The 26,496-nt window shown below is 35.6% G+C and overlaps 2 protein-coding genes across 2 annotated transcripts in view; one reads left to right on the top strand and one right to left on the bottom strand.

The window, feature by feature from the left end:
* The window catches only part of LOC134855191 (uncharacterized), a 623,579-nt gene extending 613,598 nt beyond the window's left edge, over nt 1–9,981 (bottom strand). The window contains exon 1 of the mRNA XM_063871635.1: nt 9,966–9,981. The gene's annotated coding sequence lies outside the window, so the exon portion shown is untranslated. The remainder of the gene's footprint in view (nt 1–9,965) is intronic.
* The window catches only part of LOC134854965 (uncharacterized), a 41,763-nt gene extending 25,895 nt beyond the window's left edge, over nt 1–15,868 (top strand). Inside the window, exons 6-10 of the mRNA XM_063871344.1 lie at nt 1,063–1,321; nt 3,687–3,833; nt 4,137–4,424; nt 14,927–15,169; nt 15,599–15,868. Coding sequence (XP_063727414.1) covers nt 1,063–1,321; nt 3,687–3,833; nt 4,137–4,424; nt 14,927–15,169; nt 15,599–15,868 — 1,207 coding nt within the window. The remainder of the gene's footprint in view (nt 1–1,062; nt 1,322–3,686; nt 3,834–4,136; nt 4,425–14,926; nt 15,170–15,598) is intronic.
* The last annotated feature ends 10,628 nt before the right edge of the window (nt 15,869–26,496 follow it).

Here is a 26,496-nt window from a genome sequence, read left to right as displayed (position 1 = left end):
TTGTTTCGACCTTGGCGATGTATGTTTCGACACTGCTCGCGGTATTTGTCGGCCATGCTCGCTGTATGTTTCGACCGTGCTCGAGGTATGTTTCGACCGTGCTCGAGGCATGTTTCGACCGTGCTGGAGATATATTTAGACCGTGCTCGAGCTATGTTTCGACAGCGCTTGAGAAAAGTTTCGACCGTGCTCGCGGTATGTTTCGACCGTTCTCGGATATGTTTCAAACGTGCTCGCGGTATTTGTCGACCATGCTCGCTGTATGTTTCGACCGTGCTCGAGGTATGTTTCGACCGTGCCCGAAGTATGTTTCAACCGTGCTCCCGGTATGTTTCGACCGTGCTCCCGGTATGTTTCGACATAGCTTGAGGTATGCTTTGACCGTGCTCGCGGTAGGCTTCAACCTTGCTCGATGTATATATTGACCGTGCCTTAGGCATGTTTCCACTGTGCTCGAGGTATGTTTCGACAGTGCTCGAGGTATGATTTGTTGAAGCGATTTACTGCGAAACAAAATTTTTCAAAAATTCTACAACAAATTTTTTCAATGTTTGAGTCCTTTCGCAGATTTAACAATTTTTTCTGGTTTTTCATTAAAATAGGAGAGCGGTGGTGAAATGGCTCAGTCTTTTCACTCGACAGGTCGGTGGTTCGAGGCCATCAATTTCCTTATTTTTACTCAAGGGTTCGTTTATCTTACCCAGTTCAACAAACATGCATGTAATTGATAACCAGGGGTAAAACAGAGCGATTTTGCGTAGGCAGGGAAACAGCTCGTGTGTTCATCCTTTGCCTCGTGGATAAATTCCTTCTTTATAAAATCAATCAATTCAAACAGTTTCAAGGATACACACGGCAAAAATTCAAGACGTTGCCAAAAATTAGGACATTTTATTGATTTTCTAAAATTTATAGAAGCAAGTTAACTGTTAACTTTACTACAAATATATTAAATGGAAAGATTTTTATATTAATTGTCTTAACATACTTCGTATACACACTTGATGTTTTTTTTTTCGTCGTGAATAAGCTATTAAAAAAGTTTCAGATTTATTGTTTCAGGTTGAGTCGGAATAACAGCTTTAAGGATCTGATGCCAGGAGAAAATTACACATTCACAATCAGTTCTACCAGCAAATCCGACCAATACACTCAAGCACTGAGCCACTCGAGTGAGTTTGAGGTGATAGCGACACCAATTGAACCCCAACCTGTGCCTCAGAACTGGAATGATGATTGTGAAATCATAGTGCCATCATACCCTGGATACGGCCACATCCCAAACGTTACCTGGAATCTGAAATACAGTGCTGGCCCATACGTAAATTGACGCAATATAATAAGTTGCAAAAAATTGTTGTAGAAAGAATTAAGTGAAAATATCAATCTGCCAATTTTCAGCAAACTTCACATGCATATTTGATTTTGTAGGTGACCTTGGGACACCTCTAGATTGTGTGTTGCCTTAACTAAATTTTGTCTGTTTTAATTTTTTGAACTCTTTATATAAATTTAACAAAAAATTTTTCGGTTATGGGCTTTTTTTGATACCAAATTGTTGGCAATCCTTTTGCGATCAGTGAATCTACTAACATTATTGTTCCGATTTTCGAAGAAAAAGGACAATTTATGCTTGGTATCGTTTTTTCTATTCAGTCAATTTTCGGCGATCAAAATAATAAACTCCGACAACAATATTTTGTTCCCCAAAAAAAGATATTGTTTCCCTAAAATCAAAAATAAATAGATATTTACCTTCGATTATTTTCTAGAAAACTTAGGGAATTTGAAATTGGCGAGTCTGGCCATGCTCTGGACAATGTTATGCACCTTATGAAGTTTTGATCCACAATCCTCAAACTGTAACACAAATAATTTATACGTGTTGAACTATCCCGCGCAACAAAGTTGTTCCAAATTGAATTGAGGCTAGCTATTCGGTCGTATGTAATTTGTACTTCTCAAATTTTGGTACTTGATCTTTGATATTCTCCATATTATCATTATTTTCTTTTTATGATTGTATTAATTTTGTTTTTGATCGTTGATAGTTTCCAAAATTTATCAAAATTTTTTTTTCATATTTATTAAAACTTTTCCAATACTGTTCAATATGGATCAAGGGGCAGTCGAAACATTCAGGGCTTTGCTATGATATACCAGCAGTCTTGTTTTTATATAAATGCTCAATTTGACGTCGGAAAACGTTTGTTTTAGCAAATCTGCATTTTAAAAATGTGTTAAAAGTTCAAAAACTTGTAGCGTTAAAAAGCCCTGATAGACAAAATTAATAAACCAGAGCAATCTAATCTTTTGACAAAAAATTACCTGACATTTTGTTGTTGCCGGCAACTTTGACATCTAAAATCATCAGTTTGAAAAAGAATCTTTGAAATGCAGAAAGTTTCCAAAGTACAGTGCTGATTGAAATCATCCGGACAAAACAAATAAAATTTGAAAAATGAAATGCGTTTTCATCAATTTAGTTAATTTTAGGCAAAAACTGATACAGAAAAACTGCATCTGAATTCGTTTGTTGTATTTAACTGTTATTTGTTGTATCCAAGATTGGTGTTTTAATTAAAAAAGATAGGAAAATAGATTTATCTACAAGCGAAAATAATCGTAGTTACACAGTTGGAAAGATGATATTTTTTATAAATTTGCTTGGGCTGTAAAGAACTTTTACTTTCTTACAAAACTGTCAGCAATTAAACACGTGATTCTTGCGTAACTTTTGCTGGCCTAAAATCAACAAAACGGATTAGTTTTGAAAAAAAAAGAATTAGTCCCGAGTTTTGCATAATAATTTTCAGCAAACTAGTCTGCTAAATTTTTTTCTAAGCAAGCTTTTTCTTTGTCTGAAGTGAGCCCATTTAAGGAGAAATGGGTTTTAATTTTTAAGTGCTACTTGTTAGGCTGGAAAATTTATATCAATATGGCCTGTTTCTTGCAATTTGTCAGTTTCTTTTTAAACTAGTTTTGTCAGTCCTAAAAAAATTTTTGGCCGATTTTAAAATTTTTAGCGCAAAGGTATAGATAAACGTTTTTTCGCAAAATTTATTTAGTTCAAACTGCCCACTTTGTTCTCATAAAGTAGCTTTGAACTTAACTCACCCAAGAAGAATCAATTTTGACCAACTCAGATGCTCAAAGTAGTCAACGTTTGGCAAAAAATGATTTATCAGCCAATATTCTTTAATTATAACTAGTAGTAAAAGTTTTGGAATAACAAAATTGAAAAAAAAACGCAATAACCTGTTTTTGAAAAAAAAGCCAACTTTTCAGGTTGCATTTACAGCTCAGGTTTATCTGAAGCACCGAAATTGCATGCATAACTCTGTAAAAATGGACTTTTGTTCTTTTATATACCTCTGTGTGTCGGGTATTTTACAAAGTATTTATACCGGCAAACTGTCTTGGCGATACCATTTCGTTCAAAAACTGTTTTTTGTTTGACGAGGCAATTTTAACGCTATTCAGCGTTCAAAAATTTATAAAATGTAAATACGAATTTTTTGAACAAAATTAAAATATAAAGTGAGAACAATTTCTTATTTTGCAGATGTCGGTTAAGAAGTTAGAAAACAAGCTAAATAGCGAACGCGAAGCTTCCAAGAATTATTTGAACAAGTTTAAGCTTTGGCTGAGAACTATTTTGTATTTTGACGATATTTTTGTTATAGACTGTCGGTGTTGAGCTGGTTCAAGTTGGAAAATGGACTGATATGAGGATATCGCCAGCATTCCCAGATGGGAGCCTTATGGCATCCAGCCAACATGAAATCACAGACATCACAGATCACTCGAATGTACTCCTTGCGACGCCAAATGTTAGAACATCAAATAAATTGAACGGCTTAAATGTTTTTTAATCATTTTTGAAATCATTTTACAATTTTTTTGTGTAATGAGAACAGGTGTAAATTGTTACGCAACCTTTTTATAATTACTGTGATAAATTTTTTCTCATGAAACGTCAATCGATCGCAGGTTTCTTGATCGACTCAAAATTATTCCCAACTGAAAGAAAGCAAAACTTATAGAATATGTTTTGTTAATTCGATTCTGCGTGGACGACTTCAGCGTTGATAGGTTTTCAGTTTGCTTTCCAACCTGCTTTTCTGATCTTTTAGGCACCAAGCGGCTTCGTACCCGGCAGTGATTACATCCTTTTCCTGACAGCGCTCTCGCACGGTGTATTGTCACTTGCCACTTCATTTCCAATCACTCTGTTCGATGACGTCATGTTACCTCCTGTGCCCAATTACCCCGCTACTAGCAAAACATTCGTCTGGTTGTCGCCAGGAGATCCAGTCGAACCCGTAGAACCGGTGATTGTCACCCAAGATTGGCCGACCAATGGGATATCTTCCTCGACTGTCACGGTCTTCTGGTCGCCAGGAATGGAAAACAGTCACCAGGTATGTACATAAGGCAGCTTGAGTCACCAGGGCCGAGGTTTTATGTTTTTTTTTCGCAACCAATTTCAGAGCAGCCATGCCCTTTTTTCAGCCCCTTTCATTGTAAAAATTAACAGGCTATAGTTTTCGTCTGAACTTATCATTGTTATGAAAATGATAAATGCTGTTGTTCTTGCGGTCATTTTTCTGACAAACATTTGTGATTTTTACTGCGTTCTGCCTACTTTTTCAAAAAATGCTTAGTAATGGCAATTCATCAAGAAAATGAGATTGATAATCAAAACGATTTTAAAGCAATATCACTGCTGCCTGTTTTCAGTACAAATCTGACCACGTTGTTTTCACAAGAATTACGAGCTTTGCCGGTAAACATCTTCCACATGTTCTACTTGTTTTTAGGACTCTAAACTGGTCTGACTTCAGTAAACTAGTTCTTGCAAAATATTCTTCCTTGATCGACTAGGGAAATTTTTGTAAGGTAGCCAATTTTTGTAGGATTTTTGTTTAAATCGTAGTAACAAGCTAGCTTTTAGCCATTAGCAGCCCGTATCTTTATTATGAAAACGACGTATACAAAAATAGAGGAACAAGGAAAAAAACAATGAAAATCAGAAGAAAACTACTATAATAAATAAAATTCTCTTATTTTCAAAAATGGGGGAAAGGGTGGAAAACAAGACTGGCACTTTCGCAAATGGCTTGCCCAAACTTATCCAAATTTTTTTAGAAAAGGCTTAGACAAACCATTTTCGCATGTTAAGTGCGCTGCCCTATAATAATAATAATAACAAAGGATTTAGGACTAATCCAAGGGTTGGCATAAAACCCAGTGATTGGGAGGTTCAACGTTCGTGTTTCAGTTGTTAAAATTAAGTTTCTTCGAATCTCTACAGTTGTTGCAGCCATATAATATCCGCCAAGTGTATGAATCTGACTCGTTGTAGCGGGTTTTGAAGAACTTCGTATAAACTTCCAGCAGTTTAATTTTGCATCCTGGATCAAAGATTATGTCAAATTTGAAGTAATCGTTAAAAAGGTTGGCCAGACGGCAAGCTCGAAACCAGTAATCTGATTCACACTTCTTCAGACGTATTTGTTGGCAGGCAAAATTTCGTGTTGCTTGTGTTCTTCGAGTACCGATGTCTGTGATGGTTACTTGACTACGCCAGTCTATGTCAACTTTTCCGGTTAGTATTTTGGCAAACAAGAGAATAACATGAAGTTCTTGATATAAGGAGATTGGAAGGATATCGAGTTTCCCGAGCTTATCCTTATAGGATATGTTGTTTGTGATGAAGATCCATGATACTGCTTTTCGCTGGATACTTTCAAGAGTACCTAAGTCGCCTTTTGATGGTTTCCAAAGGGCTGATCTGTAGTTTAAAATGGGCACAACATAACAGATATATGCGTTCTTTCTGGTCCAAAACGTCGCTTTTGAAAGATTCCGTTTTAGGATGAAGAGAGCGTTCAAGGCTTTTTCGGTCCTTTTCTTTGCATGCAGATTCCTCGAGAGTGTGTCATTTACGAGAATTCCCAGATCTTTCATACATTCAGTTGTTTCAAATTCATGGTTTGGCAGTGCAATAGGAGCTGTACCTTTAATGCAGAGCACTTTACTTTTTCCTAAGTTCATTGACATGAAATTTTCGTCACACCACCGCCACAGTTTTCTAACGTCTATATTCAGTGTTAAAGGGTTGTCGCCTACAATTTTGTAGTCATCAGCATAACCGAACGATTTGGACATGACACATGATGGAAGATCGTTTATGAAAACCAAGAAGAAGAGCGGTCCGAGGATGGAGCCTTGTGGTACGCCACTGAATACTTCTAATTCATCTGAAACAGTGTCATTTAGTCTCACAGTTTGCTTCCGTTTATAGAGGTAGCTTCTTAACAGATTCAAACAGTTTCCACCAATTCCCAGAGCAGCCAACTTTTGTATGAGAAGCTCATGCGTGACTTTGTCAAACGCTTTCTCGAAGTCTATATAGAAGATATTCAGATAGGAGCAGTTTTCAGACTCTAAGCAGCTATAGATTTCATGCAGATTTTCTATAAGGTTCGTTATAGTTGACCGTTTGGGTCTGAAACCATGTTGGGCTGATGCCAGAGTTGGGTAAACAATTGGAGTCAGCTTCTCGAAAATCAGTTTCTCTAACAGTTTTGTGACTGTTGAAAGCAGGCTGATAGGCCTGTAATTACTCACATCTTGTTTATCTCCGTCTTTGAGTATTGATGCAATTTCACTGACTTTCCATTTTTCCGGAAATCGGGCTTTATTTGCGACGAGGTTAAACAGTAAGTGCAGTGATTTTGGCAGTGACTTGGAGAGACTCTTCAGAAGTAAGTTCCCGATCTTATCCGGTCCTTTGGCTTTATTTACGTCCAGTAGTTGCAGAGCGTTTTCTATTTCATCGGTCGTAAAGTGAATCTGATTTAGTAGGATGCTATTTTGTTCGCCTATTTTCGTATAGTAGGTGTTTTGAGTGAACACTGATTGAAAGTATTCGTTGAATAATATTACTTTTTCAATATCTGTATTGGCAGTTCTTTGATCCAAAAAAATTTCGGTAGGGATAGTGTTCGACTTGGTGATCGACTTCAAGTATCTCTGTATGTCGCTGAATTTGCCTTCCTTGAAGAGCGTCTTCTCATGTAGATGCTGGTCATTTTGAAGCGACAGGGTGAGCTCAGTTTGTAGACATTCGATTTTGATTTTGTTTGACGGCGTGGGCTGCCGTTGTTGTTTCAATTGAAGTGTTTTTAACTTCTTGATGAGGTTTGAAGAGTTGCCACTTACCCATGGAGCCAGTTCGGACCTATGTTTCGTAGTTATTGGAAGAAGATCCTTTAATATTTCATGTAGCCACTTATACCAAAGTTCAACCATCAAGTCCACGTTGCTCATGCTGTATGGTCGGAAGGGATGTTGGAGAATGAACTCATTAATTTCTTTCTAGTTAGCTTTCTTGTATGCAAATATACCGAAGTCTAGCTTTTGTTTGGGAGACGGTGAAGAGATATGTACAGGTCGGATGTCAAACGAGACTTTAGCTTGATAAGGTTTGTGATCAGAATTGAAGTAACTTCTCAGATGGTTATCAATGACTATGCTTGTCACATACTGGGGTTTATTGCATAAGAGAACATCCAGTGACCTTCCGTCCTGGGTTTTTATGAGTTGCTGAAAATTTGATTCACATAGTTCATTGAGGATTGTTTGCTCGAAGAGAGATGTTGACGTCATTGAGGGCCAGTGTGTAGATGAAAGATTGATGTCTCCAGCTACATATGAGCAAACAGCACTGTATTCGAAATGTTTTCGCCTAATGAATTTTAGGCGCTCAACGATGTCCGGAAGAGTCCATGTGTACGCACTGTTTGACGGGGCGCTGTAAAGACAACATATTAGGAATTTTTATTTAAGCTTATACGAATTATCACACAGTCTTGAAAAATTGAGTCAATTTGAGAGCTTGGAATGTTTTTGCTTACTGCTATCAGTACACCGCCATGCTTTGTCAACCCTTTATCAGATAGTCTGTTTTTTCGATGTATCGCATAGTTGGTTAGAAAGAGACCTATATCGCTAATGCTCTCTGTGAGCCACGTTTCTGTTAGGCAGATAATTTGATAAATATTTTTCACTTGAACGGCATTGGAGAAATTTGTTCGGCGTTGGTATTCAAGTATACTTCTCACATTGTAAATTAGTATATTTATGAAAGCTGCTAGTCATTCGTCCGCCACGGGAGCTTCTCTTTTGTCCACTTTGCGCCCTGTCGAATGAACAGGGTTGCGTCACGAACACGCAGATTTTTCGGATCGGTGCCTTTATTTATCAGTTCTCGTCGTCTCACAAGAGCTAAGTTTTCAAGGTCAGCTTCTTCTTTTGTCAGTTGTTTGCTGAGAAAGATTGGTTGACTGAAAGTTTTCAGCTTTCTCGCCGATAGCAGTACCATTCGACGCTGATATGCATTTGGAACTTTTAATAGGATAGTTCTCGTTTGTTCTCTTCATATCGGCCAAGTCTTATGACGTCGCCTATAATAGCATTGACTTCCATATGGGTTAGTAGTTTTTCAACTTCTGCAAGGTCGTGTTCTTGGCGTACTCTTGCCTTTTTTCCGTTGATTCTGGGATACCACGTATACGAATTCCATCGAGTTCTTCGGGAGGTTTCCGCATTTGTTCTTGTGATTTGGTAATCGGACTATTTCGAGCTGGTTGCCCGGAATCGGGCGGTTTCCTTGTGAGAAGCGTTTTGATTTCGGACACAGTTTTCTTGAGGTCAGTCATTTCGGTTTCAAGGTTTTTCATCTGACTTTCTTGGTGTTCATTTGAGACCGTGTTCACATGGGCAGATTGTGCTAGCTTTTTGTGGCGCTTCTCTTCGATACACTTGTTACAAAGAAGTAAGGAATTTTTTCCGATAGCCAGTACTCCATTGACAGCCGCTTCACTCGGGCCAGTACAATTTTTAGTCAGATGCATTCGACAGCCACAGACGAAGCAGTCGAATGAACTTTCATTTTTCAGGATTTTCTCATCACAGGTGAAGCATGAATCAGAGATTGATTTGACTCGATTTCGAGTGTTATGTTTAGACATCTTTGAGGGGCTCAGAGCCAGAGACTCAATAAGCGCACCTATGTAAAGAGTAAATCTAAAAACAACTTCAGTACTTATAGGGAGGGGCTCAGAGCCAGAGACTCGATAAGCACGCCTACCTGTTTAGTAATTTAGTCTTTTCGCCTCGCGTCTCTCTCCAGCTGATCTTCGCTTCGTACCACGTGTTTTGAAGATCCGTTTGATGTTGGGGTAATAGTGCAGTACAGTGGCCAAAGTACGTAACTCAATGTCAGAATGCTGATGAAGTCTGCGATACTCAGCAAGCACCGATTCGTCGATTTGTTCAGACGCGCTGATAACGTGCTTTGTCACGTCAATGACGTAACAGTCCAAGGCCTTCACAAGGTCGTCAAAGATGTACGGAGCTCCTACTCGTTGACATGTCAAAACGCAGAAGAGATTGGGAATTGTTTTCAGAGTCGCGATGAGTTGATCAACCGTTTGGGGATTGTTATTCTTTTTTGGATGTGATTTTATTGTGTTGTTGAGTAGGTCATGCCACAGTATAAAGTTATGTTTCCTCAGGTGGGTTGACGTTAAATAATTGTAACAATAGCTTGCTCTATTAGGGTCAAGATTTAGGCCGGGTAAAGAATGAACAGAATCGGCAAGCTTATGTTGTTCAGATTCGTCAAGTTTTGCAATGGAACGGCTAAGAGAGCTTGCTGCTACTATTTTGATCATGAAGTAGAGATAGAAAAATGTATATAAAGACAAATAAAATGAAATGAACTCAGCTGATTGTAGTTGGGATGAGAAATACAGCTAGTCTTCCAGACTGTAGGTCCACCCTGTTTGATCCTGAGTGTATCCAGAGGGTATCGCTGTGAATAAACTTTCCAACAATTTCACTATTGAAGGCCACCACGGCTGCCCCATGCATTCATTTCAATAACTGAAACTATTTAATAAGTTTATCTATCAATTAGTTCCAGTACAAACCCAAGAAAAAAAATTCATTTTCCAAAATTCCCCCGCTTTTGAAAACTTTACTTTCATGGTAGTTTTACGCGGTATTATGGCTGAAGGCTTGTCTTTACGATGTAATTCTTGAAGAAAAGTTGTGTTCCCAATAGTTAATTTAATCACCATTATAGGACACTTCGTCATGTTTTAGCAATTTTTTTAAAAAAACGTGTTAAAATTTAATTTTAATTGGAAAATAGCTAAAACAAATGAAATTAAAACTGCTGGTTTCAAAAACTGGATTGTCTAACCTAAAAAGTTTGAATTTCCGTCGAAAGTCAATTGTTTTTGATCAAATTGTTTTGGATCGTTGCAAAACAAGTAAGTTATAATGAAGATACTTTTGAAACCATTGAGAGTATTAACTTACCTCAAAAAAGGTTTGATCACTTATCTTACATGAACTCAAGACATATCTTTAGGGTTAAAAAATCATATCACCCTTATGTTGCCATTTTTGATAAACATAAAATGAGTTCGAAATATAAAGCATCAACTTCGTGGACTGGGATTGATGAATCTCATGAAAAAGTTTTATTGTTGACCCACTTCAATATTTGGTTGAACTCGAGTAAATTAACGAGAGGCAGCAAAAAAAATCAGATCATTTAATTTCAGCTTTGATAGACAAGAAAAATTGAACTTTATTTCTCAAAGCATCAAAAAAGAGTTATAATTTGAATGAAGTCTCATGTCACCAGATCCTAACTCGTTCTCTAACATCATCCGTCGGCTGTATGCATAAGACGTTTTTGTTAGGTTAGTTTACACACTCTCGATGATTGTTTGGGTTTTCCTGAAACCATTTGAGATTAAATATCAGTTCATTGAAAAAATTGAACTTGCACTGGACTTTGCACTGTTGATTACCATTATCATTCGTTCCAACTAGTTTGTTTTTGTAATTTTAGTATCTTGACGGAATCTCGCAAAGTGGTTGTTGCTAACGGTTTCTGAAAAGTTTGGTTGGATCCAAAATGTATTGTTTTCGGTTTGTTTTCGGCTTGAGCAACGTTTGTTTGAGAAAGACAAAGTCTATAATTAAGGGAAGTCAGACTTTTTCCCGAGACTCGTTTTGCTCTACCAAGACTGTGTTTTCCTTTTGTTTCAGATGTCTATTGGTGCATCGTTTTAAGTCCACAACAGCCGGACCGATAAGAAAACCGACAAAATATCAAGTTTTTGTAAATCGGCTTTGTTTTGACCAAAGAATTTTAGAACAGCCCTGTTTCAGCCTTTTTTATTGTTAAGTTTACAAGCTTCAAGCTCAATTTACATAGTTTTAGTCTGAACCTGCTGTTGGCCAGCTGTTTGTCTGGATTGATCTTTCGACCAGTTCATTTGCTCGTAGGTTATAGATCAAAGATTCCATAGATCAAAGATTCCTATTCTTGAGGTTTGAAAAATGCTTTTAAACCATCGCTAACACACTCGGATTCTAGTTTTTTTAGTTGTCAGATACCAGATGTTTTGGAGCCAAAAACTGGCAAAGAATACTGACAGTTATCTCTTGACCATCAGAGTAGATTCATCGCTAGTCGCATATATTACAGCATATAAAAACATATATTACTGCTTGAGTTATAATACTAGTTAAAATGAAGTTATTTAAAAAATGCAAACGCTGCTTAAAAATTCGTCTTTTTTATAGAAAATCTTGCCGGAACCACTCTTGGTAAAAAAAGTATGATGGTTGTTCTAAACGTAATTTTAGTAGCACGGCGGATAAGATCCGCTTAAGAGCTTGCGCAGGAAGTCTTTAACTGGTCAGAGAGGCCAGCTGTAGAAACATCGAAGTGAGGGGTGATTAATGAAGCAAAAGGATTTGTTTTACCTCACTAGATTTCTTTTTAAATAAGTAAATAAGATTTCCTTAGTAAATTGGTTATCAGATTAGATCTTAGATTAATTCTTCATAATCTTGTGGCTGTCTTGATACTTCTCAATTATCCATTGGTTGTCGTGGTCGTTAAAGTGTGGATATCCTGGTGCATATCATTAAATTGAGGCGTGAGGAAACGATGGTTGCTTGAAACTGAGTTATTAAAAAACTTGAAGCTTTAGTACTAAAAACGAACAAAAATTCACAGTCTGAGCTATTAATTTCTAATTTACAGGAATGGAATTTAACGATTTTCATGACAATATGATCTTTTGGATTTATCTTCTTGTCAAGGAAGTTTTTTTTAATTGAAAAAATACTTTCATGCGAAATCCTCCAAACAAAATTGAAAATTTGTAGTTTGCTGGTTCGGAAAAAAATGTGTGGAACAAATTAGACTTCTTTTGGTATTCGTTATAAAAGTTAGAAGATCACTGAATTTAATGAAATTTAATGTCATAAAAAAGAAGTGCTCGGTTAAAATCGTTGATTTAATATCGATGCGCTGAGTCCATTTTTGAGTCCAGATTTGAAGTTACAAAAAATTTGCGCTCGGGTGGCGTTTTTTCTTCAGAAAAAATTCTACTTTTTACCTAGCCATTTTTCATGGAACTTTTTTATATCATTCAAAAGCTATTGTTGTCTTGAGCTTGAACTTGAAAAAAATGTTTCACTTGTGATTATTTTTGTTAGGTTAATTTGGGACAACTAATGCGCAATTTTTTTTGCGCCATTGAAGCGTAAGCGCTATTAAAGAGTACGCGGATAATTAATTCGTCTTAGAAATTGTTCCAAATTGGTTGAAGGAAGCTTATTTGCCAGAATTGATTTGTTACTAGGAGCGAAATCTATCACTTTGTGCTTTTTATGGCGAGTGGGGATGTGTTTTACATTGGGGATTGAAAAAATCTCAAACGTGAGTTAAAATTTTCATTTTGTTTATCACATTTAATTTTTTCAATAGACATTAATGGCCGTCAGAACATTCTAGGCTTCACCATGATACGAACAGTCTTGTTTTTTCTTTGCAAAATTATTAGATTGAATTGACAGAAAACGAAAAGTGTGAAAAACATTTTGCATTTGGATGGTTGCAAATTCAATGAAGGAAGTAAAGTAATCAAAATTAGTTTTTTCGAAGAAACTTTTTGCTTAGCAAAAAAATGTTCAGAATTTTTTTTTTCATAATAGCAATACTCCAATTATCTCTGCGCTGAGATTTCACTAAAATAATTTGCTTCAAATAAATTGTTCCAGATATATTGAGACAGACATTTAAGTCTGCTGTTGAACCCTTCATCTAAATTAGTCTTAGTTTTTCAAGACTAGTTGGTCACCAAGAGTACACCGTCTGTTTGTCGCGCCGGATAGGTTTCATTTGTTTTCGGCCGGATATTTTCGTGCGACTCTTATTAAAATACTGGTTTTTATCTTACTCATTCTGGTCACAATAGAACTTATGAAAATATTAGAAAACACCGTGTTGGAGATCAATTTCACTCTACATAATCTCAAAAAGCCTGACTATAATAATCAGTTTTAAAATAAACAAGACTGCTTGTATCAGGGTGAATCCCTGTATGTTCTGATTGCCTGTTAGGGTCTGTGGAGCAATAATACATGAAAATAAAAAAATTTAATAAAAAAAATTGAAATTTCGTTGTGAAAATTATCCCCCACACATTTAAAGTACATAGTGAAAGATTTCGCTCCTAGTAAAAAATCAATAAATTATATAAGCTTCCTTCAACCAATGTGGAACCATTTCTAAGACGGAATAAATGTCCGCTTACGCGTTGATCGCGCGAAGTATATCGCGCGTTACTCGTCCCAAAATGGCCAAAATGGCAATTTTTAAACCCCCATAACTTAACAAAAAAAAGATCACAGGTAAAATAACTTTTTATTTTTAAGCTCCCGACAAAAATACATTTTGAATGATTTGAAAAAATTATGTCAAAAATGGCTACTTGAAAATTCGAAACTTGTCTGAAGAAAAAAACCACCTGAGCACAAATACTCCGTTAGTTTCATTACAAAAGTCGGAATAATAATGTAGAGGTTTTTTATTTAAAACGATTGGTTAGTATTAATTACTTTACAATCACTTTTTAAGATATAACCCACGAACCGACTATATGAATTAACCCCCTACACTTCGAATTACTTTAGAGAAAAAATTCAACATACTTGAGTGAACTTGTAAAAGTACCCAAATTAGTTTAGTGTTAGTTATAGAAGAGGATTGGTTAGTAGTAAAATTTTACAATCATGTTTGAAGAAATAACGCAAGAAGGGACTATATAGAAGAAACTCCGTCGGATCGAGTTATTTTAGATGAAAATATTCAATTTACTTGAGTGAACTTATAAATGACCCAATTTAGTGTTAGTTATGGAAAAAGATTGGTTATTATTTTAAACTCTTCACTCATGCTTGCAGAAATAACGCGAGAAAGGACTGTATGAATGAAACTCCGAGCATATCGATTTTCTTTTGATAAAAATATTCGACTTACTTGAGTGAACTTGTAAATGCCCCAATTTAGTGTTAGTTATGGAAGGAGATTGGTTAGTGTTAAATACTTTGCAATCATTTTTGAAAAAAGAACGCAAGAAGGGACTATAAGAATGAATCTCTGAACAGATCAAATTACTTTAGATGAAAGTCTTCACCTTACTTCAGTGAACTTGTAAATTCCCCAGTTTAGTGTTTGTTATGGAAAAAGATTGGTTAGAATTGAAAACTTCACAATCATGTTTGAAGAATTAACGCAAGAAGCGACTATATGAGTGAAACACCGACCAAAGTGAAATTTTTAAAATCTAAATATGGACATAAGACATGCATTTTTGTGCGTTTCAGACTGTAGATAAAAGTATTCTACTAACTTGAGTTAATTTGGCGCCTTGCCATCATAGCTCCCTGGCTAAATTCCAAAAAAAAATCACAGTCTGTTAATTCTTTTACGAGGGGGCTGTTATGAAGAAAAAAAATGCTTGTTTTTTTTTGGCAGGTGTTCAATTTGGATAATCAGCCTCAAAGCACAGTTTCGCTCTACTACGACACTTTCTATTGGGTTGTTCAATTTTACGAGGCTCCGGGCAGACAGGGCCCTGATTACGAGACTGATTTCCTGCTTTTAAACCCAGTTATTCTACCCAAAGTGTGTGACTCGGTCGATTTTCCAGATAGCCTTATAGCCGGCGCTCCGGACGAGGTGGTTTGGTCCTACAAATCTTCACACTCCACAGACAAGGTTACAATTTATTCTTGTAAATCTTCGTCTATACAAGGTTACCCTAGACATTTTTATGATAACTTCACCAATTTGTCCGCAGAAAATGATCCGTATTTTCACATCTAAGACTCCAAACCTGGGTCAAGTGTTCAAAATATAGCAAGAATTACTTGTAATCACAACTTTGATCTTTATAGTCTTATAAACAAAAAAAAACGTTCAAACCTTGCTCTAAATTTCTCTCGAGTACAAAATTGATGGCAATATTTTTTTTCGGTCATCGAATTTGAAAAAAGCTAGTTAACCTAAGACTGCTAATAATTAAGATTAACCTAAAACGCACTGTTTTTTCTTACCGAATCAGATAGTAAATGTCCCCAGTTTTGCAGTTAACTTGGCATAGTTTATGCTTTAAACCTGTTTTATAAATACAACTATCTGTTTCAGCTGCCTTTTGCCAATTCGATTGATTTAGAATGGGTCCTCCCCTCTATCATCACGAAGTGCGACCTTACGTTTGTGCAATCCGAAACTAGCACCATGATGGCGGGGGCTACTATACTCTCCTCTAATCGAAACTTGGTTGAAAGCAGCAACAACTGGGACCCTGGACATAAATACTTGCATGGCTTCCGCATAAAAATTTTAACGAGAAAACTATATTGGAACAACGCGAAGTTTTTGGTTTTCATACTAATTTTCAAGAGGGGTATGTGAGAGTGTGCAAAACTTTAGGGGCGAAATCATAGAAAATAGGGAGCCAGTTCTCTGAGGGGTGAACTGCTACGCAGAGTTAGAAATTGCTTAGGGAGAATTCAGAGAGGAGATACACGCTATAATATTTGGAATAGAGTAGAAGAGGGAATTTTTAATCACAAAAACCACAAAAATTGGCTAATTAAGACGCAAAGACTCAAATTTTGGATCTGCCCACCTGGTTTAGGTACATACTTATATCATGGTATTTAAAATGGATTTTGAAAAGTACACAAAGCAAACTTCTACCCCAGCTGCTGAGATTCAGTTTTTGAAATTTTTCAATTAACTGGACATTTAGACAGAGCAACATTGTCAAGAGTCTTAGAGTTCTCCAAGAGCCGAGTTTTTGACAGGTTTTTAGTTTAAACTTTTCTTGTTAATTATAACCCCATGCCAGCCAATACAAATATCACAAATGTTTCACCGGTGAGTGTAATCCTTCATAGGGGTGGTTTTTATTTGCTAGGTACGATACCCTGGTTACAGCGGAATTCAAATTCTTGTAAGAATCTTGCATTTTGTACGAAAGAATCGGAACTCTTACCAGAACCGCTTACATATTGTAAGCTAGTAGCTAGAATTGAAAGTACTAAAAGAATCTTAAGAAATTCTTACACGACTTTGAATTCCTGTTTGGAATCTAAAGTCTAGAAAAAACTCGCTTTTATGAACCTTTGGATGTTTGAGAAAAATGAGGATATATTTATTAATCTCCCCCTATTTTATGATTTTTCGACCAAAAAGAAAGCAGCAAAAGTCGACATCTCAAGAAAAAGCTCTAGTGCTAATTTATTGTTTTTATTTTCAGGTATGAAGATTTTTTAGTAATTTCTATAGAAGGGGGATTGTTAAGTAGATTCCAAAACGTGTCCATTCCGCCAATTTCGGAAGTCACCCGTAGAGGGGATAGATAACAAGACACTCGAAGTGATTAGCGCTTGAAAACTGAATTGAATAAATTATGCGGCACCCGTGCTAAATATGACAGAGTTACGTTCAACTGTGAGGCTGATGATCTAGTCCCCAGTGTACCAATGAGTGCGTTCACTACTACAGTTCACACGTTTCCGGTGGCGCCTCAAATTCAAAGCGTGGCACAGAACTTTCAGGCTTCTTATGCTCAAGTCGCTTTGGCCTATGGCTACTCGCGTGCTGGAACCACCGGAGGATTTTCAGGTATTCTTTTATTGCGTCCTTTTTTTTCAAATCTTAAACTTAAAATAGAGACAAAAAGTTCTGATTGGTTGAAAAAAATAAGGGGTGTCCTTATAATACGTAACAAGGGGTGTCCCTTTTTATGTCGGAAAGAAAGAAGGACGAAAAAGTATACTTTAGCCAATCAGAGTTAGGTTTTCAAAGTACTCAAATAAATAGCGCAAAAACTCAAAGTAAACAATTAAACCCTGGACGGACAAAAAATGTTTTTATTGACTGATGACAAAATAAGAGATGAAATTTCAAATATTGCCAGGTCGGTTTGTTTTTCAGGGGGACATTCTTATGATGGATGGACCCCTCCCACCCTTTAGCAAAAAGGGGCAATTCGGAGCACACAGTGCATATTTCGCATTCAGGGTCATTTCTGTTATACGGCCCAAAAACTATTCTTGTTGCCATTTTGAAAGCTTGATCATGCTTCTCTAAATCTGGATTAGTTAAAATAAATACATCAAAAAGAAATCTTAGCGTTTTCAATGAGTAAAACAGAAGCTCAAAAAACAGAAGCTGATAATTCGGACCGTGTAACAGAAAAAGACCCGTAATTTAGTTTCTTCCTTCATAGGAGGTAAAGTTGTATATCCCACCCTTGGAAAAAAAGGAAATCTTAATGAAATTGTATGTCAAGAATTAAAGCGTTCAAAATAAGTGAAAATTGCCAAACGAGGTGAGTATTACGCTCAATTCTAGTTTGCTAGAAATTCGAACTCAGAACTAAGTTAAAATCTTCACCCTAAACTGTTATGCATGTAAGAATGTTAAGTTAAGAGTGTATTAAAGAAGGTTAACTTACAAATTGTTCAATTTTTCGACGAAAACCTTTTTGTTCCGACTTTCGATGCGAAAGTAAGGGAATATTTGTGCTCGGGGTGGGTTTTTTTTCTTCAGACAAATTTCGACTTTTTAACTAGCCATTTTTGACGGAATTTTTAAAAATATCATTCGAAAACTATTGTTGTCCTGAGCTGATATTTCACCTGTGATCATTTCTCGTAAAGTTAATTTTATAATGTTATTACTGCTCCATAACCCTTAAAAGGCGGTCGGAACATTCTGGGTTTCACCCTGATACGAGCAGTCTTGTTTGATTTTCTTATAGATTTTTACTCTCTGCTTGAAACTTGGCAGAATTTCCAAACGACTGCAGTGTTCTTTTTTCAGCCGCTAGATTTTTTTTTCATGCGTTTGAGCAGATAACACTTTTCCATTTAAGTTCAAGGAATCAAAATTTTAAAAAAAAGTTTGGGATTTATATGACTTTTTATTATGGATTCTATATATCGGTTTTATTATGAAGGTTAGGATCTGTGAGAATTCATCTCCAAATCTAAGACGTATTGGAAAAAATTAATACTTCGCTGATTTAGATCTGAAAAAATTTCGAACAGTAAACAAAACACAATAAGTAATGTTTTTGAACAGATGAATGTTTAATATGAAATTCATTGGATCAACCCTACACTCTCCCCCCCCCCATATGAGACCTACAGTAGAAAGTCCTCCCCAAATACGTGTTAGTTTTGAAAATTAATTCCGCATTAAATATTCACTTCAAACAAGCGCACAGATTATACTGCAGGAGATTTTGGATCTGTTTAACTATTTCCCTTTTGCATACGGGGGGTATTCGTTACTAGGTACAAAACTCTGATATGCTTAGCCGTTGATTTATATCTTTATAGGGGGATAATCGTTAGTAGGGGGAAAATACATCCGATGTGTCGATTTTTTATACCGAGTGTCAATTTTATCATGTTATTAGCTTAGTACATTAAACATAACATTTTATCAATCGATTTTTTTGCTGAGTTAGATCAATTTATTCTGCCCTCGAAGTCAATCCCTGTAATACCGGTTTTTATCTTCTCTGTATTCATTGGAGGAGGATTTATACTGTTGATCCAATTCAGTTTTGGCTGATTTCTTTGAATTGTCCTAAGCTGGCTCAATCTATTGCCTAATTCTTCGGAATTTTTGAATATTGAGCTCTCATTGGTTGACAGAAATTTAGCGTAGTCAATCTTTTGCGCACGCAGGCTGATGTTTCATAATTTTTCACTTCTTCGATATAAATTTTCACGACCCTGGGTCTTCTATGAATCAGCAACCTATGGGCCTCAAATATACCAAGTATTATCCTCCATCAATTCAAATCTGCTAAGCGCTGCGTGTAAACCACTCTGATCTGATTCGCAGAAAATTCATTTTCAGAACCAAGTTAAAATCCCAACTAAACGTGTTTGGTTAGAGGATGTTAACTTGGGCCACAGGGGCTGTTCGAACAGCGACTTAGTAAGTTATGGGTCTTCTCTATTATACAGCCAAAATGAGAAAATTGTTTTTAGAGCTTTAGTTTTTGACGAAATTTTAATTTTTTTTGTCGCTGTGATTTATTTCAACCATTCAAATTTGAGCATATTAGTCTATTTCAAAATAACCAGAAGATAAATTTTTGGCCGTATAACAGCAAGGACCCTAAAATAGTGAAAGATTTTGAGCAAATAATTTTTTGAATTACATTGATTTTTAGTTGTGCTTTGGTGCAAAGACAAGCCGAACTTTCGAAGCAACCAAGGATTCAATACCGATGACGTCATTAACGTTCATCTTCTGACGGCTTGTGATTACGTCATTGCAATCAACCCCCACAGCTATTCTCTGCTGGGAAAAGTGGAACACTTTGTGTTCACATCGTCCCAACCTGCCCCATGATATCCTGGGCCGGGTGATATTTAGGGGATTCCCGGGACTCATCGCCTGACTAAGCAAAGGGCTCCTTTGGTACTAACTTAAGGCATCCATTTCTGATCAACCATAACCTGTCAATTGTTTTTTGAAGCGCGCACCGACAAAACGCAATTTTTTATCAAAACTTGTCAAAAAGTGGTCAAAATGTCATTTTTTTTTTAATTATATCTTCCAAAATTTGACAATGGCGTAGATCGTTTTGGCTAAATTGGGTGTTTTTCAGCTGTATGAGAAAGCTCATAAATCAATTTGATTGTTTCAATGAAAAGATCGACAAAATTTTGCCCATTTTTGACAAGAAAACTTTTTGACAAATTGCCCACCCTCTGGAAAACCCAGCATCTTGAGCGAACCCCAGATCGTGCCAGTTAACACACAAATTGTAATCCGGAAAGACTCTGAGCCGATTGATGGATGGTATATGATCCAAAAAAAATCTGGCGTTATAGTAGTAAAATAAATTTTTGAGATTTTTGTTTGAGAAAATTGTGCTTCAGATTTGATTATAGATGCTTTGATTAGTATCAGTTTGATCATATTTTATGAACATTTCACAGTCATGTACCGATTTGATCATAATTTGATCATATTTCACGATCAAGTACGATTGATGGATGTTACATGATCTAGCAAAAAACTGAAGTTGTAGTAAAAGTATAAAGTTTTTGAGATCAACCGATCATCATTCATCTGAACAGTGTAGGGAAGAACATATCAAGTGTGTTTTAGTTCTTGTTTGAGAAAATCGTGCTTTAGATTTGATTATATATGCTTTGATTAGTATCAGTTTGATCATATTTTATGAACATTTCACAGTCATGTACCGATTTGATCATAATTTGATCATATTTCACGATCAAGTACGATTGATGGATGTTACATGATCTAGCAAAAAACTGAAGTTGTAGTAAAAGTATAAAGTTTTTGAGATCAACCGATCATCATTCATCTGAACAGTGTAGGGAAGAACATATCAAGTGTGTTTTAGTTCTTGTTTGAGAAAATCGTGCTTTAGATTTGATTATATATGCTTTGATTTGTATAAGTTTGATCATATTTTATGAATATTTTACGATCATGTATCGATTTGATCATAAATTGATCATATTTCACGATCAAGTACGATTGATGGATGGTACATGATCTAGCAAAAAACTGGTGTTATAGTAAAAATATAAAGTTTTTGAGATCAACCGATCATCATTCATCTGAACAGTGTAGGGAAGAACATATCAAGTGTGTTTTAGTTCTTGTTTGAGAAAATCATGTTTTAGGTTTGATTATCTATGCTTTGATTCGTATCAATTTGATCATATTTTATTAAAAGGTAATAAATGTTGTGTCCTCAAAATCAAATTTTTCGAGCAACGTGGACTTTAGCAACGGAATTTCAACTTTAAAAAAAATCAAATTTGGTATTCGATCAGCTGGTTTGGCAGTGATAGTATATCAGAACAGCCATTCGCTTGATAAAAAAAAATCGACATGTCATGAAGAAAAGTGAACCATTAGCAATCTCTGGTAAAATGAAGCGACATTTACCATTTCGTGAAACCAACGTCAAAATGAGACAAAAAATGTGCTATTGGCAAAACCAGAAAGCTTGATCTGTATTCATCCGGTAAGTTGATAAAAGAAGCGTGACTTATGCATTGCCTTTAATCCAAATAGTTGATCCTATTTAAAAAAAATGACGGTAAGTTGTGCTTTGCGTTGTTTTTCTCTCCGGAAAATAACCCAATTTTCTAACAAATTTTTTAAGGAGTTTGAAATTATTTGACGCCTTCTTGAACTTAAAATTAAACAAAAAACAGAAAAACTCTACCTAGGTTAAGTCACTTCTACACTGAAATCTCAAAGCAACATATAGTCCCAAAATCACAAAAAAAATTTTGACATGTTTTAGTTCAAGTTTAACATGTGATTTCTGTAAAACATACAAATAAAAAAAAACCTCAGGTTAGATTTCGCCTCAAGCCCTACTGCTGTGCCGAAATGCATTTTTTTTTGTCTAGGGTTAAAAAAAGACTTTTGAGTGTACCGGCGCTCAATGAAAGTTTTTCGCTGCAATATTGACCGGGTTGATGTTGTGTGTTGAGGCTCTCTGACTAAACACCCCCTCCCCCAAAAAAAATTCTCCAAACAAAATCCCACTTGATATAATCCCACAGGGCTAAATCCCAGGTTGTAGTTAATGATCTTCCGCACCGCACGACATCATCCCGAAAACCACATCAACTTGAGGTCAACACTACGTCAAAAACCAATCACCAATCTTGAATCACATGATCCGTTTCACTCAAATTGAGAATAAATAAGCCAGCCGAAGTATAAAGCAGCCGAAAAAAAGCGGAGTAATTTAGCCGGCCAAAAAATTATATCATGTAAACGATTTTGCATAATTTTCGTTACAAAAAGTATGCTATTACAAAATTGCTGCATAATTATTATATAACGCTTACGTATTTTTGGCCGGTTGAAAATTTGGCTATTTTACGTTTCGGCTGGCTTAGAGACCACCGACAAACCATGAAAAATTAAGCCAATTAGTGGACGGATAATGTTTTTTTACCTGTGGATTAATTGGGTATCTTCCTGACTGTGATTGACAGGGACTGTGAAACTAACTGCTAGTTAAGGGAATAAGTTTTTGTTTTGTCATCCTTTGAGAAAGAACATATATAGGGTTTCGACAAACCAAACAAACCATATCATTAAAAAAACACCATAAAAAGCATAAAAAAGACACGAGAGCAAAGCAACTAGAAGAATAAGTTTAGAAAAGTCATGTTTAAACCCACTCAAAAAACTAAAAAATATCACAACTCTGTTTACTCATGAAAAATTAGTAAACGTAATTACACCATCAACAGGAACTTTTTGATTAGAAACAACCATCATGTGATCATTTTACCTTCATCGAGTTCAATATGTCAACACCATTCACCCACTTACCTTTTACTAGCATTGCCAAAGGCTTTATAATCTGAACAGTCGTTGAGTGATGTTTCAAGGAAAGTTGAAGACACAAAAAATGGCCTTGACTAGCAAAAAAATGCTTTGTTTAACACCAAAACTCACTTCGAATAAGAAGAAACTTTACAATCATCACCCCAATCGCAATTTTAACTAAAAAAGATGTTACTTCTTAATTGGAATAATAAGCACGTCTCAGTTCGCCTCCAAACAATTTCTATGCCGAAAGTAATTGCAGCTTTCGTGTTAATAGCACGACAAAAACTGCGCCTCAATTAAGTTATCCCAAATTGGCGATCTTTAAATCCCCAAAATTTTACACAAGATGATTACCAGTAAGATATTTTTTCAAACTTGAGCTAAAAAAAACAGTATTTCTCCGACGGTATAAAAAAATCAGCTAAGAATGGCTATTTAAACAGTCGAAAACGTTCTGACGAAAAAAAACTCCGAGCTCAAATACTAGTGTTAAAAAAACTACGAAAGAGTTAAGGTATATGGAGCAGCGTATGGTTTAAAAAATTTAACAATTTTTATCCCCAAAAGCCATATGATGTACAGAGTGAAAAATTTTGCTCCTAGCAACGTAGCAATTATGACAAATAACCTTCTTCAGCCATTTTGGAACAATTTCCAAGTGCAATTAAAAGAGCGATTAGGCTTTTTGTGGTCGACCATATGAAAATCAATAAATATATCATCGGATTGCGCAAAATGTTTCACTAAAAATTCAACTATTCAAGTTCCATTTAGTGAGATAACGTAAAATTATTTAAAAATTGTATGTAAATTATGAAAACAATTTTTATCACAATAATAACCCATGTTTTAAAAACTACAATGCCAAATTTCCGAGACAAATCGTTTGAACTTTGTAACAGAAATATCTAATTGACAGTTATTACAATAAAAAAGCGAAGGTCGAGGCGCTTCTTTTATGTTTTGACTGTTTCGAACAAAAATTGGTATGTTTCGACCATCTCGACCAAATTTCGGTATGTTTCGACCAGGCTCGAGCAAATTCAGTATGTTTTGTTTGTGCTCGACCAAAACAAGTGTGCTCGACTGTGCTCGACCCAAGCAAGATATGTTTCAATTGAGCTTATCCACACTTAAACGTCCAATTTATGATTTTCAGGTAACACCATATGGCTTTTTTTTATCAGAATGAAATTACTAGAGTTTTTTTACAACTTGAATGTTTCAGGTAGAACTTGAAAGAGTTGAACTATTTTTGAGCAATTTCGGTTCCATCTATTCGAATACTGGTTTGCAGTTTGTGTCAAAATAAATAAAATTATGTTGATATTTGAAAGAATTCCTCTTTTTGATTCCGAATTACCGCGGAACAGTCATTTTTTTTTGACCATGCTCGAGGTATGTTTCGACCGCGCTCATAATTCGACCGCGCTTTGAGCGTGCTTGATATATGTTGTGAGTTTAGGCGTGAATTTGGTTTTTTTGCTCAACTTTAAAACTCGGCGGAAAAAAAGTTTTGGTCATTAAAAAACAATAGCGTTACGCCTGACTTGCAAGCCTGACTCTAAACTACAAGGGAAATCTATGTATAGGAAGACAGTTCTTAGGAACAATCTCATAAAGTACATGAATAACAAACTGAATTTCAACGGTAGAGATTCGATTTGACTAAACAATCGTCAAGGGTAGAAATAGATAGGTTGGAGTAATAATTTGCAGTTGAAATAGGTCATTTACAATTTATTTTTTATGGGAGCGACGAAGTTCGAACCACTTTGAAAATCGATCCGCTAATTTCTTTGGTAAAATTGCGAAATGCTTCACGAGCAGTATAGCGAAAACACTTTTGTTGATAACAGACCAGATTTCAAAATCATGAAGTGAATGTTTTCAAGTTTGAGTTCTGAGTTTTTGGTTTTGTTTTTCAGGTTTTTGGTTGTAAGTTAAAGTTAGTCATAGAGAAGTTTAAAAAACAATGATTTGTTTTTTTTGGGGGTGTTTTTGTGATCATCATTGTCAAATAGCTATCTTGAGCGCTGTCAAAAATTTTCTTGGGCACTAAAGTTTCCGAAGAGAGAAACAGAAGCTCTTGATGACGAGGAGACTAGTAAATTAGCAGATTTACTGTTTGCAAATAGCCTTCTTTAAAATTTGGCAAAATCGGTAAAAACTTGAGCATTTTAATTTGTCAAAATTTATCGCATTTCAGTTTAATTAGTTTTTTGGACATGCTCTTAAGTGTAAAAATAGAAATCTTGCGACCAATTGAACATGTTTAGGTTGATTAACTTTGTTCATTTTAGTTGAACAAAAATTGCCAATTTTTTTGCATTAAACAGAAATAAAAAACATACCTCGATGTTTTAATCAATATTTTTTTTAACAAAATGTCTATAAATTTAGCCCAAAAAAAGAGAGAATTCAAATTAAATACTTGTCCGAACAAACTGTTAGACAGATAAAATAGTAAAAATCTAAGCCTTTCCACTCCATCAAATTGCTACAAATAACAAAAACCAGATCTCTTTAAGTATTCCCCCTACAGTTCCTAGTAACGAATAAAAAATACATCAACGGCTAAGCATATGAAAGTTTTGTACCTAGTAACAAATCTCCTATTTTTGCAAAAGGAGGATAGTTAAAGAGATCCCAAAAACCCAAATACTCCTCATTTTTAATGAAGATAAATGAACTGAAATCTGATCCCTGTTTATGAGGCTGAAAAAGCGCATCCACAAACTGATGAAACTCTGTGCAGTGTGAACACGATACTTGAACTTGGCACCAGACACCTCTTCCTCAATCACGATCCATTGGTGTTTTCCTCCTTCTCCCAGAAAGAATTCGAGGGTCACTAAAATTCAAGGCTCTTTTCCAGTCCCCCTTTAAATTTTTTCTGAAATTCAATCAATGATAGTTTTTTTGAAATGACTTTTCATGTTATGAAATGCATCAAACGTGTCAGCTTGAACAGGTGAACAAACTTTCAACAACATTTCTTACAGGCAAAAAGCCGTGTAAACAATTTTTGAATAGTTTCATTTTACAATTTTACGAAAGTTTCTCAGATTGTTTCGGATTAGATTGGTTGGGATGGCGCAATGATTAGGATTTCGATTGCTGAACATAAGTGTTGAGGTACTGATTTTGCATTCTCTTATACCGCCTTAGTTTCCCTAACTAAACTAAGGAGCTGATACAATCAGATTTTTTAAAAAATTTCAGGTTTTCTTTCAATAGCTAGAAGAATGACCTCTTAAATCTTAATTCAATATCGTGAGCTAGAAGCTATCAATAAGTCTGTATATAGTTTTCGATTTAGTTAATTGGAGAGACTTTTTTTGTTGTTTTTGATGCTCACGACAAAAAATTGTCTAGCAGTTTTCACTATCCAAACAAGTTCGAATCAGATTTTTCCATTTCTTCTGAGCTTTTTATACGACAGAAATAAAATTGTTGTGCAATAATCCAACAATATAGAAAAACTTATCATTAAAAGAGCATTAACTTGAGCAAGCGCAGAAAGTCCAAATTAGTATAAATAGCTAATTTAATGTAATTTCAAGGAAAATTTGTTAAAAAAATACAAACGTGGGACTTCGAAGTGAGAATTTGTTGGCGATTTAATTTCTGCATAATTTGTAACAATTTCCATGACCGCAAAA

This window comes from Symsagittifera roscoffensis, chromosome 10, assembly GCF_963678635.1.
Source record: "Symsagittifera roscoffensis chromosome 10, txSymRosc1.1, whole genome shotgun sequence".
Lineage (NCBI taxonomy): Eukaryota > Metazoa > Xenacoelomorpha > Acoela > Convolutidae > Symsagittifera > Symsagittifera roscoffensis.
Note: the sequence above shows the minus strand (reverse complement) of the source record. Positions and strands in the feature narration are given on the sequence as shown.